This window comes from Heloderma suspectum, chromosome 8 (assembly GCF_057233095.1).
Source record: "Heloderma suspectum isolate Gila_16-S chromosome 8, 16-S_ref, whole genome shotgun sequence".
NCBI classification, from domain to species: Eukaryota; Metazoa; Chordata; class Lepidosauria; order Squamata; family Helodermatidae; genus Heloderma; species Heloderma suspectum.
In genome coordinates, this window is record NC_139465.1 from 39,900,683 (window position 1) to 39,918,334 (window position 17,652).

The window sequence follows — 17,652 nt, forward strand, 5'->3', positions numbered from 1 at the left end:
CCTTGCAAGCCCTGAGCTAGCCTGCTGCCTTCAGGTGTAGTGGAAGATGCTGTCTCATTGCCAGTGTTGAAGAAAGGTTCACCTACTAGCCCAGCAGGCTTTTGTACAAGGAATGGGCGGGGGTGCCTTCTTGCACTTTGCCTCAGGCAGCAAAATGTCGTGGGCCAGCCCTGCTCCCCCTACTGCCGCCCTCACTGCCCACCCACTCCCCATTATTGCCTCTCCAGGTGGGCGGCCTCTCCAGAGAGCGGCTGAGGCCTGGATGCTTTGCTTTGAGGGGTCCTTCCTCAAAGCTAGGCTTGTGAGGTGGCCCTGGAGACTATCTGTACTCCGGAGAGGCCACCTGCCTGCCTGATAACTCCCTTGGGGAGAGTCCTCAAAGTGAGCGAGCCAGCAGGCGGGCATGTGGGCAGAGAGTCCACCCGCCCGACCCCTCGCTCTAGTCTGAGCCTGTTCACCTGGCCTCTGGCTTTGGGTGAGGACTCAGAGCAAGAGATATGGGATGGGGCTGCTCTTCCAAGGAGTCCTGCTTGCCTCTCCCCTGTTGTGGCCTTTGCAGCAATCCACCGTCCCTCCCAATCCACCACCTGAGCAGTGGATTCCCCCTGCCTCATGGGAGGGCCGGCCCTGTCAACACCTGATCTACTGAAACCTCCAGAGCCCCCAGAACTCTGACAGTGGCACTCCATCACAGAAGGTATGGGGAGGCCTTGGATCCTAAGACATGTTCCTGGCACAGAAGGAAATGTAGACCAGCCCTAGAGCTGGTGTACATAATTTCCCTCCCACTGGTTCCAATGGGACAGAAATTGTATGAATCGGAACCAAATCCTGGAACAGGAAGGAAGGGAGGGACAAAGGTCTTCTATGAGCTGCTAGAGAGATGGATGAAAGAAAAACCTGTTAATCGGAGCGGAGTCAAGAGCTGGCCTCCATCTTGTGCATCCTTTCCCCCACCCTTCTTTTCTCTCTTTCCCTTGCAGCTGCTTGGTGCACCCTCAACAGAGACTGACGTGAAGAAGGCAGAGGAAGGCCGGCTTCTCACCCTCTGTTCTCTCCGCTCTTTGGCAGAGAACAATACTCCTGTCTTTTCTAATGACTTTGTTACAGGTGTCGTCTCCCCAGCCCAATACATTTCTACCCAGAAATGTTATTATTTGCTTGCTATTTGAAGTGAAGGGGGAAAAACCACATGCAAACTTGCCCCCAAATCAAGCATCCAGCTTAACTTCCGAGTGGTCCTGCCAGGCATACGATTCTGAGCTGCAACAAAGCCCGCTAGGGCTCTGGTCCGGTCAGCTATTGCCCACAGGCTTGTCCTGCCGCATGACCCCAGGGGAAGGGCTGTGGCTCCATGGCAGAGCCCCTGCTTGGCATGCCACAGGTCCCAGGTTCAATCCCCAGCATCTCCAGGTAGGGCGGATAAAACTCCTGCCTGAAAGCCTGGAGAGCCGCTGCTGCCGATCAGTGCCGACAGTACTGGGCTAGATGGACCCAGGGTCTGACTCAGGAGAAGGCAGCTTCCTACGTCCCTAGTTTACTGTAAGCAGTAGTGTAGAACTGCTGTCGATTCATGGATAAATTGAGAGGTGCCCCTGGATGGGCATCCACATTCTCATTCATAAACAAGCTGGGTTTTAAGACTAACGCTCGGTCCAAGTAACTGAAGTGAAGGAAGCCGCTCTCCTTCCTGGTATCCTCTGATGAGATGGTCAGCTCCTTGGGGCAGGGCACAACTTATCTTTTGCTTACAGCCTGGCTCCCTCCAGATGTGTTGGACTACAACTCCCAGCAGGCTGGGGGTTATGGGAGTTGTAGTCCAACACATCTGGAAAGTGCCAAGTTGGGGCACACTGGCTTACATTAATACATAAAGTGCCAAGTACCCCAATAGCGCTATATACAAAATACTAAAGTCTGCACAAATAAGGGCCATTTCACACATTACGCAGGACAACCCTGGGCTTGCCACCCCAGGTGCATTCAGAGAACTGCAGCCAATCGCAGCTCACTGATGAGCGTACCTGGGGGAATGTGTGTTTTGTGCACACATCCAAGCTAGAGGTGGTACACCAGTTGCACACCTGCTGTGATGCATCCATCAAGACGGCATGTTCCCCTGCCTGGGTGTTTGTTTAACTCAAAGAACCCCAGTAAAGCCAATGGTAAATTGGGTGCTTAACCCTTTCTTCTCCAGCTACCTTTTCTGCTTAAAATTGGTTTTCCCCCTGCATACCTGCTGCTTAATTTGTCTTTGCTCATTGCTGGAGCTTATCAAGGCTGCTTGGGGTTTTAAACGAAAGAAAGGAAGGAAGGAAGGAAGGAAGGAAGGAAGGAAGGAAGGGGAAAGAAGCATTTAGTTTGGCCCTCATACTTTCTAGAGTATAGCTAAAAACATACGCTCTAAAAAGACCCCCAAATGCTGCTTTTTAGAGCTTTTCTACACGAGGCTGTTAATCTGCTATATCTACTTCCAGTTTCATTACAGAACTGAAATCTGAGTACTACACGAGAAGTGTTTCCTTTTCTGCTACATAACCTTTAGGTGGCACTGTGGTATAGTGGAATAATGCAATTACAGAAGTGGAAAAAGTATTTTCTTTTGCTTCACAATCAATACTGCATTTTCCTTGCTCTAAAAAAACTCAACCAACGTGCATTTTAAAAATGTGAGTGAAACTGAAGGCTCAAGACATTGTCTAAAGAACCCATAAACAACTCTGAGTAGGGAATGATGTGCGCAAAATAAATGCCTTGTGTAGAAAAGCTATTAGGTAAAAAAAAAAAAGAACGAAAGAAATGCTATGGTACCTCTTCATCTAGACACAATCTCCATGAGGCTGTTGTAAAATTAGACAACACATACTCTGTGTGTGGACCTTAATATAGAGTGTGGGGCTCATGTTAGAAACCAAAGAGCAACTATTTTCCTTCTTTTTTACAAGTTGCTTGTCCACAAGAGCAGACACAAGTTTTTTTTGTTTGTTTTTAAACCCATGCCTTCAGGTTTGCAAGCTTAAGTAACTGAAGCCCCCCCGCAAAAAAGTTCTCAGTTTTTAGGTCCCCTATTTCCATAGGTACATCATGATTTTGACCATTTGAGGAGCAGCAGCAATATCCAGACATACCTAGGCACAAGAGCCTGGCCTGTCTCCAATCTAGAAACCACCTTTCTGTGTCCATTACAAGACAGCAGAAGGCTCCAGATTATCTGAAGCCTTCCAGCTCACAATCAATAACAGTTTCTGAGTGGTCATCTGTGCCTCCAACCAGTGCGTCCCATAATCCCAGCACAAAGAGTTGCTCTGCGCACCTTTTGCCACTTGAGGAGGTGGCCCTGTTTGATCCTACCTGCATTGATCAGAGCTTTCCAACATTACCTCCCCATCCTTCCCTCAAAATAAGGGCTGGGGGGTAAGAGGAAGGAAGAGGAGCAGTGATTAAGGAGGCAATCCTACGCATGCTTAGACATAAAAAAAGTCCTACAACTCCTAGCATTCCTCAGCCAGTATAGCTGGTTGGGGAATGCTGGGAGTTGTAGGACTTTTTTCTTTCTAAGCAGGCATAGGATAGTGCCCTAAATTGGTATCTCCCCCACCCCCTGGCAAGTGTTCATACCAAACATTTGAAAAGCCCCTCAATGCAAAACACTCCAAAATGTATTTGGAGCTAAACTTCCTCCTTGCAATTAAAATCCTGAAGAAGTGGACCACAAATCCAGAGGTATGTATTCAAAGACATGCTTGGTTCCTGCAAACTCATGTTTTTCTACATCTGCAAAGGCACAGATGCAGGGCATATTTATGCTAAACCTGAGCTGGGTGAATAGCCATTCCCACTCCCCAAAGGGCCCTGGGAATGGCCTCTAAACAGAATTCTCAGCACCCTCAACAAACTAAAATCCATAGCACCTTTGGGAGAAGCTATGACAGCTAAGCTTGTGTTAAGCTAAGATAAGACTGGGAGTATAGATATGCACTTGCATCAAATTAGAGGAGTCATACAAGGATGCTTGCATGGGTGAGCACCTTCTCTTGAGTTCTCTGTGAGCCAATCCAAGGTGGACATGGCCTGAGGTAAGCAGGCTTTACCCAAACATCACTTGCTCCCCCATCCTCCAAGGTAGGAGTCCACAATGTGGCACCCGTGGGCCCCCACAGAACTATTTTTTCATTTTATTTTCCTCCATTTTTTCAATATGTGTACATGGATTTGTATATATCCTTAGCAATGAATGCCTATGAAATGCATACAACTTTCTAGAAATTATGCATAGGCTTCAACAAAAGCAGACCAAATAGCCAAATAAGTGTCCGTTAGGAGGTGATGTCTATATGCCACCCGTTCAAATCTTGGAAATGTTGTAAGGTCCTCAATCTATCGCCTTACAGGAGATGAGTGTTTATCCTTCCAGTGTTGTAATGACAGTCTTTTAGTTGTCAAAGGGGTGCAGGGAATCCATTTACATTGACCCTTTGTTAATTTCCATGAAGCAGGTAAATAATTTAAAAGACCGTCTACATCAGTGAATACTGAAGACTGTTCCAGCACAAAATTGATCTGTGTAATAACCTCTTCCCAAAAAGAAGCAGCTACTGGACCTTGCCAGAATAAATGTTTATGCATTAGCTGTATTGCACTGCCAGCAATTCATCGAATTAGACAATTCCTTATTAAATAGACATTGCGGCATCCAGGAGACATGAAACAAAAGTTTCTGCTGAATAAGATGCAGCCTAAGATCCATAGACGTGACAGGTATAGACGCATTTTGTGATGGATCCCATGGCAGTTTCTCAAATTCCCAACTGTGCCCAGGGGTGAAAAAAGGTTGGGGATCTCTGCTCCAAGGAGTAAAGTGTTCAGAGTAGCAGGAGGCAGGAGGCTGTCTTGAAGATGGGAGAAGTCTGCAGGTCTCTCTGTGCCAAAGCTTTGTAAAGTGAAAAACTACAGCCTTGCCCATCTTGGAACTGCCCAGACGTTTTGGATTACAACTCCCAGCATTCCTGACCATGGACCATGCTAGCTGGGGCTGATGGGAACTGAAGTCCAAAATATCATTTGGAGCAGGCCAGCCTCTTTTTCTGCTGAGGATCATGGAAATTAAAACTATAACTTCCGTGATCACAAAAAGATGCTGGCCTCAAAGCGTTGGGAAAATGAGGGAGCCACTGCCACCTGCCAGCATGCCCAGGCACCCAAAATAAAGGGGAGAGTTTTGCCTTGGGGGCAGGGTAGCAAGCAGCAGGAGGAAATCGAGCCCTTTTGAAACTTAAAAAAAAAGGGTTGAGGGGTTTTGAGCATTCAGATGGAGCTCTCAAATGCAGTGGTGCAGCTACGTAATTTTAGACCCTGGGTGGGCAGACCAATCCTATGGCCCCTAGACACATCTGAGGGGCGAGGAGATAGTTCTAGAAGTGCACGAAAGCCACTTACCTGGTCTCGCAGCTTGTTTGCGGTGTGGGGGAGGCGCTTCGCTGCTCCCCCCCGAAGTTCAGGCCGGGGGGGGAGGCTTCCCGCCTCGCCCGGCCAAAATTCAGGCCGGAGGGGAGGCTTCCCGCCTCGCCCGGCCAAAATTCAGGCCGGGGAGGAGGCGCCTCGCCTCGCCCGGCCGCGAAATAAAAAGTTAAAAAAAAAACGCCCCCGTGATAGGCTACATAACGATTAACGTAGCCTATCACAGCTAGATCTGCAAAGTCAGCCGTGATAGGCTATGTTAATCGTCACGTAGCCTATCACGGGTGACTTTAAAAAAAAAAAAAAAGCGCGTGCACAAATGGCAGCCCCCATAGGGAGCCGCCATTCGCGTTCCTTATTTGGTCGCTGTAGTCTACGTAAATCTTTACGTAGACTACGGCGAAAATAAGGGCAACGCAAATAGCGTTGCCCTTATTTTCACCGTAGTCTACGTAACGTAGACTACAGCGACCAAATAAGGAACGTGAATGGCGGCTCCCTATGGGGGCCGCCATTAGCCGTACGCGCTTTTTTTTTTTTTTTAAGTCACCCGTGATAGGCTACGTGACGATTTACGTAGCCTATCACAGCTGACTTTGCAAATCTAGCCATGATAGGCTACGTTAATCGTCACGTAGCCTATCACAGGGGCGTGTTTTTTTTTTTTACTTTTATTGGAATGGCGGCGGCGGCAGCCGGTCAAAAGACAGGCTGCCGCCCCCGCCCCTGACGAAGACCCGACGAACCGCCGCCGGGACCCGCCGCCGGGAGGGACATTCGGGAAAGGGAAGTCCCGTCCCGGGGGGGGTGCAGAGAATTTCTCCCCAAAACTACTTTGGGGGGCCGAACACGTTGGCACTCAGCCGCCCGAAGTTTCGGGGAGAAATTCTCCCCCATCCCTAGTCAGATTCCTGGATCCAAGGTCAGGGTCAGCACCCCAGCCTTGGACCCCAGAGTCCGAGCTCCCTGCCTGCCAGCAATGGAGATAACCACACCAGCTGCCACTCTGAGGTGGCAAAAGCAACCGGGGGGGGAGGTAATGGGGGCATTCCCATGGGCAGGGAGGGGAGGGGGAGGCCAGCTTATGAGGAGCCCTCCCCAGCTTCCTTCCCTCCCCCTCCACGATGCCTCAGCTAGATGTGTGAAAAACCCCATCTGGCAAAAATGCAGAGCTGGAGAAAGACAGAGATGGAGATCACCTCTGCCGCACTCCCTGCTGTGCTGCGAACCTCCGGGTTCAGAGGCTTATGGCCAGCCCCAGAGGATTGCACCCTTAGTGGTCTTACAGCGAGGTGGGGGAGGCTTTAGACAGCCACGTGTATTTCTTCCTTTGTGAAGGGCATAACGTCTTCCCACACCCCACCGGTCCATACTTTACAGCTACATCCACTGTCTTGATCTGTTCTAGCCAAAAAAAAAAAAACCCAACAAGCCCCATTTGCTAACCCTGATTTTTAAGACAAGAAATAAAAAAATGGGCAACTGCAGTTCACATTTTAAACTCACCTAAATCACGGCAGCGTCGTGACTGCAGGAATAAAATGGGGTTTGCTTCTGCAGCTGTGATTGCTAAACACATTGATCTGAAAATAAGTACCACTTTGTTGTAGAAAAGGATACCATATTGTTAAATAAAAAGAATAAAATACGTAACCACGTACATGCCTGGCCGGACACACCCAGCCTATGTAAAAACACTGTATCAATAAGAAAGGATGCTGTGGTGTGAGGGGTCAGCTGTTTGACACTGCCTCATCACCTGCTGCTTTCTGTGTGGTCAGTTGTAGGGCTTTGGATTTTGCCCCAAAGGCTCAGCCCTGCCTGCACCACTTCTCAAATAAGCCAACTTCTTTTTGCAGGACAAGGACAATGCTGCTTTTCCCATTTCTACACCAACCCTGGCTTGAGTCATTTGACCAGGGCTCCACTTCCAGGTTCCTTAAAGAAGACAACCAGTTCCCCAGTAATGTCTGGGTGGACATCTTAAGTATATCTGGATCTAGTGTCTATGAGGTTTAACTTGCAGCTTGAAAGGAAAAAAAATAAAATACCTCCCCCAGCCATCAGATTTGCACACAGGAAAAGGGCTACATCATAAAAGCGCCCAACAAAACATGACTCAGCATCAAGCGGGAGGCTGAGGTCCTCCCAGCCAGCAGATCTAGTCACAACTAAGGAGGCACACTTACTCATAAGGAGTACTTTTACTACTCCCTGCAGCTGCAAACTGCACACCCACAAAAAGTAGCGCTTGAACATTCTGGGAAGAGGAGAAATGAGACAGTGAAGGGAGAGAGAAGAACTCACTCACGCCTCCTGGGAATAATTACTTGGCACGTGCATGCCCTTATGGTGCCTGGTGATAATTGGGGGCCCATCTACACGGAGGACCTACCCCAGTGCTACTGCACCTCACCGTCATGGCACATGACCCTCCCCACGCCCTGCAGCAAGCGTGTGTTTTCCAGCTGTAAAACCCACATTTTTGCAAAGTCGTTCTGTGACGGATTTTCCCATCACGATGGCTTCAGTGCAGTTTGGGAGTCTGTGTGACCTCAGCTAGAGATTCTGGCTTCAGCACAGGCCAGGAGGACAGGGCAGCAGGGGAAGCGCTGATAGGAGGACGGGAAAGTTGCATCATATCCCGAGGACTGGACCTGCATTGCTGTGGGAGAATGTCTGTTCTTTTGCCCTGAAACCAGCCCGCTAAACATGTCTACTCAGAAGGAATTCCCATTTACTTCCACTGCACTTACCCAGCATTGAGCTGAGAGCGCGGTGGGGAAGCCTACTGATTTGAATCTCCATTTTTCCAGAGGAGCGCACCTTCTCACATAATATTAGGGAGCAATCCTATCAGGATAAGCAGCTGCCTCTGAACTCAGAGGCGACCACCTCTCCAATGCAAGGTGGGCAGAGCGTGGAGGGGATCGTCTCCTCCATGCTCCAGCCACCCTGCATTCGTGGCTAGATGGCCGAAATCAGCCATCTAGCCACGGGACCTTGGAGTTGGCGTGAGGGAGGCTGGACGACGCATAGGAAGCATGGTACCAGCACTTCTGCATGCCCCACCCCCAGGAACTCTTTTGCCCCACTCCATGCTGCTCTTACAAGCAGGGAGCCCAGGGATGTTCCGGGCCACCTATGAGGTGGCAGGGGAGGGGGTGGGGAGGCGGTTCTCTGGGAACCAACCAACCCTATGGCCATCTAGCCACTGTCTGGCGGCCATAGGACTGCGCCCTTAATTACTTTAACGTGCTTTGTTTTCCCCCAAATGAGCCTGTGCTTTGGGATGACTTCTGTTCTTTTGAAATCTCCACTTCTGCCCTGAAAACAGCCTGCTAAACATGTGTACTCAGAAGTAATTCCCATTGACTTCCACTGTACTTACTCAGCACGGAGCTCAGTTTTTTTAAAAAGGAAGCTTGTTGATACCGGGAGACTCCACCTACATAGGCCCGAACTAATGCTGTCCGCCATGCAAGAGCAGTTCTTTTGTTGTTGGCGCTGCTTTGGGGAACTGCATGTGGTGTGGGAGGAGCAAATCCGATTTCATGAAAAAGCGGTTTTGAACTGAATCACGCTGGAAAGCGTCTCCGTGTAGATGGGCCCTGGGACCTCTGGATGGTGAGGGAAGAAGATACACTTGTCTTTTCAGAAGATTCAGGGCATATCTAACATAGAAGCAGAACGTGTTTTACACCACTGTCATGGCTTCCCACAGAGAATTCTGGGAACTGTAGTTTGGAGATGGTACTGAGATTTCTCTGTCAGAGGTCCTTAGGATAACCTCCAACCACTCAATGCCCAGGGCCCATGGGATGAGGAAATTCCTCTCAAAACCATTTTGAGTTCTGTATAGCATAGAAACACGATAATATTCCTTTGCATCCCAGGTTATTTCCACCTATCTCTACGTACCCTTTTGGTTCCCTTCCATTTCCTTCACTTTAATGCCAGTGCATGAATAAAAAAATAAGCCTTGATGTACTTTGAGAAACCTTTCCCCCCCTCTCTTGCTGTAGAAAGTAGCACTATGTTACTCGACTGAGTTATGAACATTTTCTTTTTTAGAATATCATTTCTAACCAGGACTGAAACAGGCAACATATAAAATAAAATTTTGAAAAAGACAAACCACCCCTTTCGCCGGAAAGTGGGCTTGCTTATCACCACTTTTTAAACGTAACCTTTGATAGTTTACATGTACTGTTTTAGAAATAAGATTACATAGCTCTAAAGTGTAGCATACTGCAGGATGTCAGTATTAGCCAATATATAAAACATTTTAATATGTATACATATATATATATATATGTATATGCGCTATTGTATAATTATAACTTAAGTGCAGATAACCAAATAAAATTTAAAAGATACAATGGACATTCTGTATCGGGCTTTTTTCTTGCTTTCGTTTGTCTGCACTTGCCTTCATTTGAAGACTTTGAAGGGCAGGAGGCTGAGAGAGGAACAGTTCTGACTACAGGGTCCAATCCCCCAAGATGTTCTTAGCATACTCCTTAGCATTTATATAGCACTTTAGAGCACAATCCTATGCTCCATGTTTAGACTGGAAAAAGTCCTACAACTCCCAGCATTCCCCAGCCACATTATGTTCAATGATCTCTCCAAACATGCGTGCAAGGCAGGTCAGTATCATTCCTTCCATTTCCAATATTCAGGTGCTGACGGCCGTTCTTTATGTAGCCAAAATGGCAGCAGCAGAAGCTCTTTTATGCTAGATTGGACATCAGGGCCTGAAAAGAAGGGAAGCTCTCCTATAGGCAGGTAAAAAAAATACAAACGCTATCTTGGATGCTAGGGTTACCAGTGTTTTACTTCATAATCTCTGGTGCCTGGGTTGGGCCTGGAACAGGTGCGAAAGAAACCCCTAACCCCCACCCCTGCCAGCTGCTGCTGGATTGCAGTGCTGCAGAGTAGAACCTTAAACCCTAACAAGTCCTGTGTTGGCTACAAAGTTTAAGCCTGTACACCACATGAAAATGATGCTCGGACCTTTACACACACAAAAATCCCAGCTTTCTCTCTCTCTCTCTCTCTCTCTCTCTCTCTCCCCCCCTCCCTCTCTCATGCATGCACACGGGGTAAGTCTGGTGTTGTTTTTCCTGACCAGCAACCTGATTAGATGCGGAAGTTTTGGTGAAAAGGGCCGTGGGTGGTCTTACACACTAAGTATGCTACGGATGCTATAGATCAGGGGTAGACAACCTGGCACCCTCCAGCTGTTCTGAACTACAACTCCCACAATCCCTGACCATTGGCCATGCTTTCTGGGGCTTATGGGAGTTGCAGTCCAACACATCTGGAAGGCACCAGGTAGCCCACCTGTGCTATAGATCAAGAATAAAACCCCAACGTTGTTCTTTTATGTTGTTCAGCCCAACCAGAAAAGAAACACTTGCTCAGAAAGGGAAGACATCTTGCTCAGAACCTCGAGAGATCGGAGTCAGGGGCACATTTAGTGCGCACGCCCACGCACAAACCGCAGAAAGTCAAAACACATTTCTAGGAGAAGTGAAGGTGAGTTCGAGAGTGAATAAGGACTGTCTTCGATGGGAAGCCGATCTTTTCCTCAAGATGCACCCCACCACCACCACATACACACATCTAGCAGGGCCAGGGTCAAGAGCAGGCATGGTCAGGCAACGGCCGAGGGCCCACACCCCACCAGGGCCCCACTGACAAAAGCCCCCTGGATTTGCTTCTCCTCATCATCATTGCACCCTGCTCATTCCCCTGCCTCTCACTCTGGCCAGACAATGGCGGTGGTGGGAAGGAGCAGCAGCAGACACCACGGCCTACGTGTTCCCCGGCTCTCTGCCTGTCAAGAAAGCAAGTGGGAGCAATGGCGGGAAAGAGGAGGAGGAGCAAGAGCGGCCGGTGAAATGGCGGCAAGAAGGGAGACTGTCTGAGGGAGGGGGCCCATTGCGGGTGTCTCACTCAAGCGCCCTCAAAAACCTGGAGCCAGCTCTGCCATCTTGATTGGCATGCGTCCATCAAGCAGCTTACAGGGGGATTGAGCAGTTTTCTGTAGTTAGAGGCAAGGTTAAAACAAGGAAGAGGAACATCACAGCAGGAGATAACCAAAAGGATTTGATGGATGAAATGTTACGCATCAAGCACCCTACAAGAATGTATGCAAACAAGAAACATGTTCAGTGCATGGAAAGGCACAACCAACTTATGTAATTTTTATTTACGTATGCTAAACAGCTAAAAATGGGTATTTTTTACGTTATGCTCTGCTGGTAAAAGCTGGAAGTATTGGTCCACATCAGCTGGAAACCAGGATTGTCCAACTGGGCAAAAATGGAGAAAGAGTCTCTTTTCACTGCTGCCCTTGCTGTTGCTGCCACCTAGAGGCTAGAGCTTGTACAACAGTTCCATGATAGCAATGGTTGTGCTTTGTCCGAAGATGAAAGCACCACAAAGGACAGTGACAATTCCCCAAGTAATTAGACAGGACCTGCAAAAGGGGGGGGGGTGCAAGAGAGACTGAGCTGTGTGCATTTGTCATTTCAATTATTTCATTTCTATACTGTCCAATAGCCAAAGCTCTCTATATTATGGGACAAAAAAAAATCCCATAATATAGAAAACTTTAACAGACAAAATGTATATACAATTTAAAACAGCTAAAAAAAAACAGTTGCAGTAAGATACCGAGGGCTGGTAAAATAACTGACAATAAAATCCCATCATGTGCCATCAGATTCTGGGAGAGCAGTTTTTACCGGGTGCCAAAAAGACCCAGGTTATCCCAGTTCCTGCTTTGCTCTGCGACAGACTCTAGTGTCCCTCCAGTCACGCCCCTCGCCTTCCTCCTCCTCCTCCAAAAACTTGAATTCTTATGGTGGAGGGATGGGGAAGCTGTTCAGCCTGGGCCATCTGTGTGTCAAGGTCTTGGGAAGAAAGTCTTGCTATGTCTGGGCTCACTAGGGAGGGTGCCTCCCTCTGTTCTGGCTGTTCCCCTTCTGATTCAGAATTTGAGCTGCCAGACATCTCCACACACTCAGATTCATTCCTGTAAAGTAAAGAGCTTTAAGCAAAAATATGCTGGTATTTTGGCCCCACCCCCTTTTGCCTTTGGCCCCACCCACCACTGGAACATAGCTTCTGGGAGCTCCTCTGAAACAGAATTCAACCTCAGGCTGAAAGGCGTTCTGCACCCCTGGATTAGCCACATTTATGGAGGAGGATAGATCTATCTACGGCTACTTGCCATGATGGCTCACGAACCTATCCTCATCCAGGAAGGTGTCATGAATGAGGCAGCAAAACTCTGAAGTTCATTATGCACTGTGTGAAGAACTATTATCCTAAATCTACTCTCTGAATCCGTATTATCCTGGATCTACTGTCAATCAATTTCTTTGAACGACCCTGAGTTCTAGTATTGTGAGAGAGGGAGAACGGTCCATCCACTTCCTTCTCCACATGATGTTTTTAATGAGTATCTACCATGCTCCCCTCACCCCTTTAGTTATCTAAAATAAAAAGCCTCAAACACCCATAGAGATGATGCTCCAACTCATTGATCATCTCTGTTGCTCTTTTCTGCACTTTTTGTGGCTCTCCAATATATCTTTTTTTAGACACGGTAACCGGTACCCGGTATATGGGAGAAACTAAATGGGTCTAGGGGGTAGCAGCGTTTGGCATGCAGGCTAACGCTGCCTCCTGTCCCCAGGAGGCCATGATGTGGGGTTCTGTTTCTGGAATGAAAAAGAGATCATGCATTCCACCCCTTTTACTTTGTCCCATAAAATTCAATGGCACCATGCAAAACTCAGCCAGCTGCTCTTTGCATAGCCCCACCTCTTCCAGCTGCAATGCCCCGGGGTTCCCTTTCTTGCTTACTCTAGAATGTGATGGCTTTTTAATGTTATATATAAGATTACTCAGGTGCATCAAAATGTACCTTTACCACCCTTCCCTTCAAATTAGCACCTATTGGCTTCAAATTCCAGAAACACCGGAGCTAAACAGTGAGATTTGGGGAAAAGGCTGCTCCATTCAATCCAGTTCAGAAAATCACAGAAATAAGGAACCAAATAGGATTCCCAAAGGGAAAAACGCATCTATTCCGAGTACATTGGTAGCAAGTTTTTCCTTGGGAGGATCTCAAAGCGGCTTGTGTGTAGGAATGCTTCTGAAATTCTCCCCAGATTTTGGGGGTTCTAAAATTATCCTGGTCTCATTTCCAGCACGGAACTGACACATCAGGAATCAATTGTTCCGTTATTTTTTATCTCCAAATTTTGTATGGAGCACTCGGTGCATACATGATCAGTCAAGATCTTTAGCTGATCTGTGCCTTTCTTTCCCCATCCTTCCCTCCATGCTCTTGTGAGCATACATGGCTTTTCTTTGCAACGTTTTGCCAGTTGATGTGATCATATCTATGGCCTCAGCAAGATTCTTCCTCTGCGTTATTTACCAGTGCACCCAAGTGAGCCCGTGTGGTGTAGTGGTTACAGTGTTGGACTGGGACTCGGGAGATCTGGGTTCTAATCCCAACTCGAGCATAAAGCTCACTGGGTGACTTTGGGCCAGTCACTGACTCTCATCCTAACCTACCTCACAGGGTTGTTGTTAGGATAAAATGAAGAAGAGATAGAGGACTGTGTGAGCTCCCTTGGCTTCCTTGCAAGAGGAAAAAACCAGGATATAAACGTAATAATAAATAAATGTACATCCACATCAGCAAAACACTGCACAAAAATAGCCTTGGTGCAATCGCGCATGCAGCCACATCAGGATGGCTCTCTTGCAACATTGCAGAAACACATCACTAGCTTTGGTCTTTGAATCAGGAATACGGTTCATGACTATTATTAGGGGGCACATCATCATAGAGCTATACACAGTGCTAGACCACTAATAGCCGTATGGCAAGCACAGGTGCACGGGTGTGGGCGGGAGGTACACGTACTTAGTCCTGGGCTTGATGGCTTCCGTCTCCATTGCACACACCAGACACAGCCCTGCAATTGAAACAGAATTTGCTCAGCATTCTTTGTGCTGTAAAGTTCTCTAGTAATTTTGCATTGTAGGGTGGGAGAGAAATTTAATTTCATTCACGAGAGTTTCCATTTAACCAAAATTTAGGAATGTACGAATCCCTTCCCTGGCTCCACGCAGAGGCATCTGCGGTGGGGGGGAGGCGCTCTGTCCCTCCCCCCCAGAATCCTGCCCGGCCGCCCACAACCGGACATCCGGCCGCTGGGCAGCCCTGCAGGGACGCAAATGGCGGCTGTTGTAGCCGCCGCCATTTGCGTCCCTGTATTGAGTTGTGATAGGCTACGTAAGTATTTACGTAGTCTATCAGGGCAGGGGGGAAAAAACCCAGTCTACGCAAATGGCGGTAGCCGCTATTTGCATACGCTGGGGTGTCCCCCCCCCCCGCCGTGATAGGCTACGTAAATACTTACATAGCCTATCATGGCTGAAGAGGAAGAAGCGAATGGCGGCTGCAGGACAGCCGCCATTCGCAAAGCAGTGCAGACGGGAGCAGGTAAGTGCTCCGTTTTGTGTGCCTTTTGTGGGGTGGGGGCAGCGGAGACTTCATCCCGCGCGCCTTTTGTGGGGGGGGGGCAGGGGCCTCGTTCCGTGATGGATTTCGGGGGGCCGAATGCACTGGCATTCGGCCTCACCAAGATCCATCGCGGAATTCTCTGACATCCCTAATAGGAATCGTATTTAACTTTTCAATATTCGTCTCCAAAGTAGCCTGATCATGTCTGGTTCACCTCCAGGATTGCAAGGGGGGAATTTTTGCCAGTTACTGCCAAGGTCACGGCATTTCTTTAGCTTTATTTTTTTAAGCCATCTAGTGATGGACGACCTCCCCTCAACTCACTTCAGAATGGAGCCTTTCTTCCCCCAGAAGAGCAGCCAATTCCACGCCCCCCACCAAGCCCAATTCCACAATGCGGACCACAGTGCGCTCCCAGGGACATCACTAGCATAACATGCTAATTTATTTATTTATTTAATTAATTTCTATATCGCTCAATAGCCAAAGCTCTCTGGTGCCCTGAGAAACTACATTTCCCAGGGTCTCTGGTGTTGCAGCATTCAAGGTGCCAGGGAGATACGACGACAAATGCAGCAGCGCAGTTTAAAATCTGAGCCAGACAAAAGCTTACAGGTCAGGGGCATTGCTGCATTATGACCTGAAGGCCAAGAATTACAAGGCTGGACAAATTTGTTTTCCAAGCCCAGTAAATGCAAAGTTTTGCAACATCACTGAGAAGGAACAAACAGACACATGCCTCTAGTTCTTAGAGCTGCAAATATAAATGATTGAAAGTGTCAATGCTCAATGGACTGAAAACAGTCAAGGTTTTCCTGTGGGGAAATTTGGGTTACCTTGACACAGAGCTTTGATTATTTCTTCATTGAAAAGCTCTGATCACAACCTACCACAGTGATAATTATGACATGAACAAAAGAACATCTCCCTTCAAAAGAAGGTTTCTATTAAACATGCTAGTCTCCTCCTACAAAGGATGCCTCATCATTAAAGCCACTACTGAATACCTTGCCTAAAGGAGAGAGAAAAAGTAGGGATGGGGTGAAATTCATTTGGTTCACTTTTTAATATGAACTGACCTAATTCACACTTCTTGAATTAATACATGAACCTGAATGCGATTATCCTTCAGTTTTCACACTTCTTCAAATTTTGCAATGAGTTATCTGATGAAAACATGCACTGAAAAATGCATACACTCGGGGAACAGTGTATGTGTTTTTGTATATTAGTGAAAGTGCTTGCAAAAATGTACATTAGGGGAACTTGTGTGCAAAAATGCATACAACATTTTGGGTAGACTTTAAAAAAAACTTTCACAAACAGATGTGGAAATGAGGTGGACCAAATTTGTGCTTGAAAAAAATGTGAGTTACAGAAAGCGAAACAGACCGATTTATCCATCAGTACAAAAAACCAAAAGCACTCATCACCCCATAGTGCTTTTTTTTTTTTTTTTTCCACAACAACTAGGAACAGAGAAGTGAAGCAAAGGATGGATTTCCCAGAATAAAGAGAATAGGTCAGGGATGGGCAATTTGGAGGGGGGGCTTGGGGGCCATTTTCACCCCCTCTTGAGCCCCCCACAAGGCACCGCACGCTTTGCAGGGCACCAGCAAAAAGCATGCGGCCATTTGCCACTGAAATTCAGCAGCAAACTGCTACAAAGTGGTAAATAGGCCAAATTTAGCTCGAGAACAGAGTAAATTTGGCTATTTACCAGACTGTAGTAGCAAAATGCCAGTTTTTTTGCTGGTGTGAATTTTGGTCGCATGGCCTGCAGGGTGCGTGATGCCCACCTCTGGAGTAGGTGGTCAAAAGACCCATTGGCACCAAGTCCTGTAAGAACAAGGGGGCAACCTCAGCTCTATAAAGAACTACTATCAGTATGCAAATCCTTCACCCTCTCCTAAGTAAGAGAGGGCACAAGACAGAGGCATACCTGGAAAAATGAAGATGAAGAAAGCGCTGATGCCCCCAATGACGCCGATGACTTTGCTGATGTCTGGGACGCACAGGGCAATGACCAGTGTTACTACAACCCACACGGTCGTAAGCAGCACCCGCAACCATTTCTCGTAGGGCTCCGTTGTCAGGACGTAGCTGTGCTTGGAACTCAGACAGACATCCTGGAGGACGGACCTAGCAGGGGCAATTACACACAGCACAACAGCATCGCTCTTTACTGAAGTGGCTGCGTCAGTTATGGGGAGAAAGAGACCTGATTCTTTCCCTCCTGGAATGTCCAGGGCTGCAGTGGGGGGAGAGAACCAGTCGTGCAGTGGGAGGTTTTGAAGTGCAGGTGCTCATCAGGAGACCCAGTGTGGTGTAGTGGTTAGAGCACTGGACTGGGACTCAGGAGGTCCGGGTTCTAGCCCCCACTCAGCCATGAAGCTCACTGGGTGACTTTGGGCCAGCCACTGACTCTCAGCCTCGCCTCACTTCCCTCACTGGGTTGTTGTGAGAATAAAATGAGGAGGAGGAGGAGGGAGAGGAGAAGCATGTAAGCTGCCTCAGGTTCCTTGCAAGAGGAAAAAAGGCAGGATATCACTGTAATAATAAATAAATAGGAACAGTCCCCATAGCCTAGGAGAGTACACAAATGCAGGCTGCTGTGTTGATCCATATCAAAG

The 17,652-nt window shown here is 47.8% G+C and overlaps 2 protein-coding genes across 2 annotated transcripts in view; one reads left to right on the forward strand and one right to left on the reverse strand.

The window, feature by feature from the left end:
• NECAB2 (N-terminal EF-hand calcium binding protein 2) overlaps positions 1-1,152 on the forward strand; it is a 307,800-nt gene extending 306,648 nt beyond the window's left edge. The window contains exon 14 of the mRNA XM_084812033.1: positions 984-1,152. Within this exon, the coding sequence (XP_084668159.1) occupies positions 984-1,012 (29 nt within the window). The 3' untranslated portion in view covers positions 1,013-1,152. The remainder of the gene's footprint in view (positions 1-983) is intronic.
• A 10,485-nt stretch (positions 1,153-11,637) lies between these two features.
• The window catches only part of SLC38A8 (solute carrier family 38 member 8), a 38,191-nt gene continuing 32,176 nt past the window's right edge, over positions 11,638-17,652 (reverse strand). Inside the window, exons 9-11 of the mRNA XM_084812450.1 lie at positions 16,962-17,161; positions 14,417-14,468; positions 11,638-11,947 (exon numbers count right to left, since the gene is read on the reverse strand). Of these exons, the coding sequence (XP_084668576.1) occupies positions 11,845-11,947; positions 14,417-14,468; positions 16,962-17,161 (355 nt within the window). The 3' untranslated portion in view covers positions 11,638-11,844. The remainder of the gene's footprint in view (positions 11,948-14,416; positions 14,469-16,961; positions 17,162-17,652) is intronic.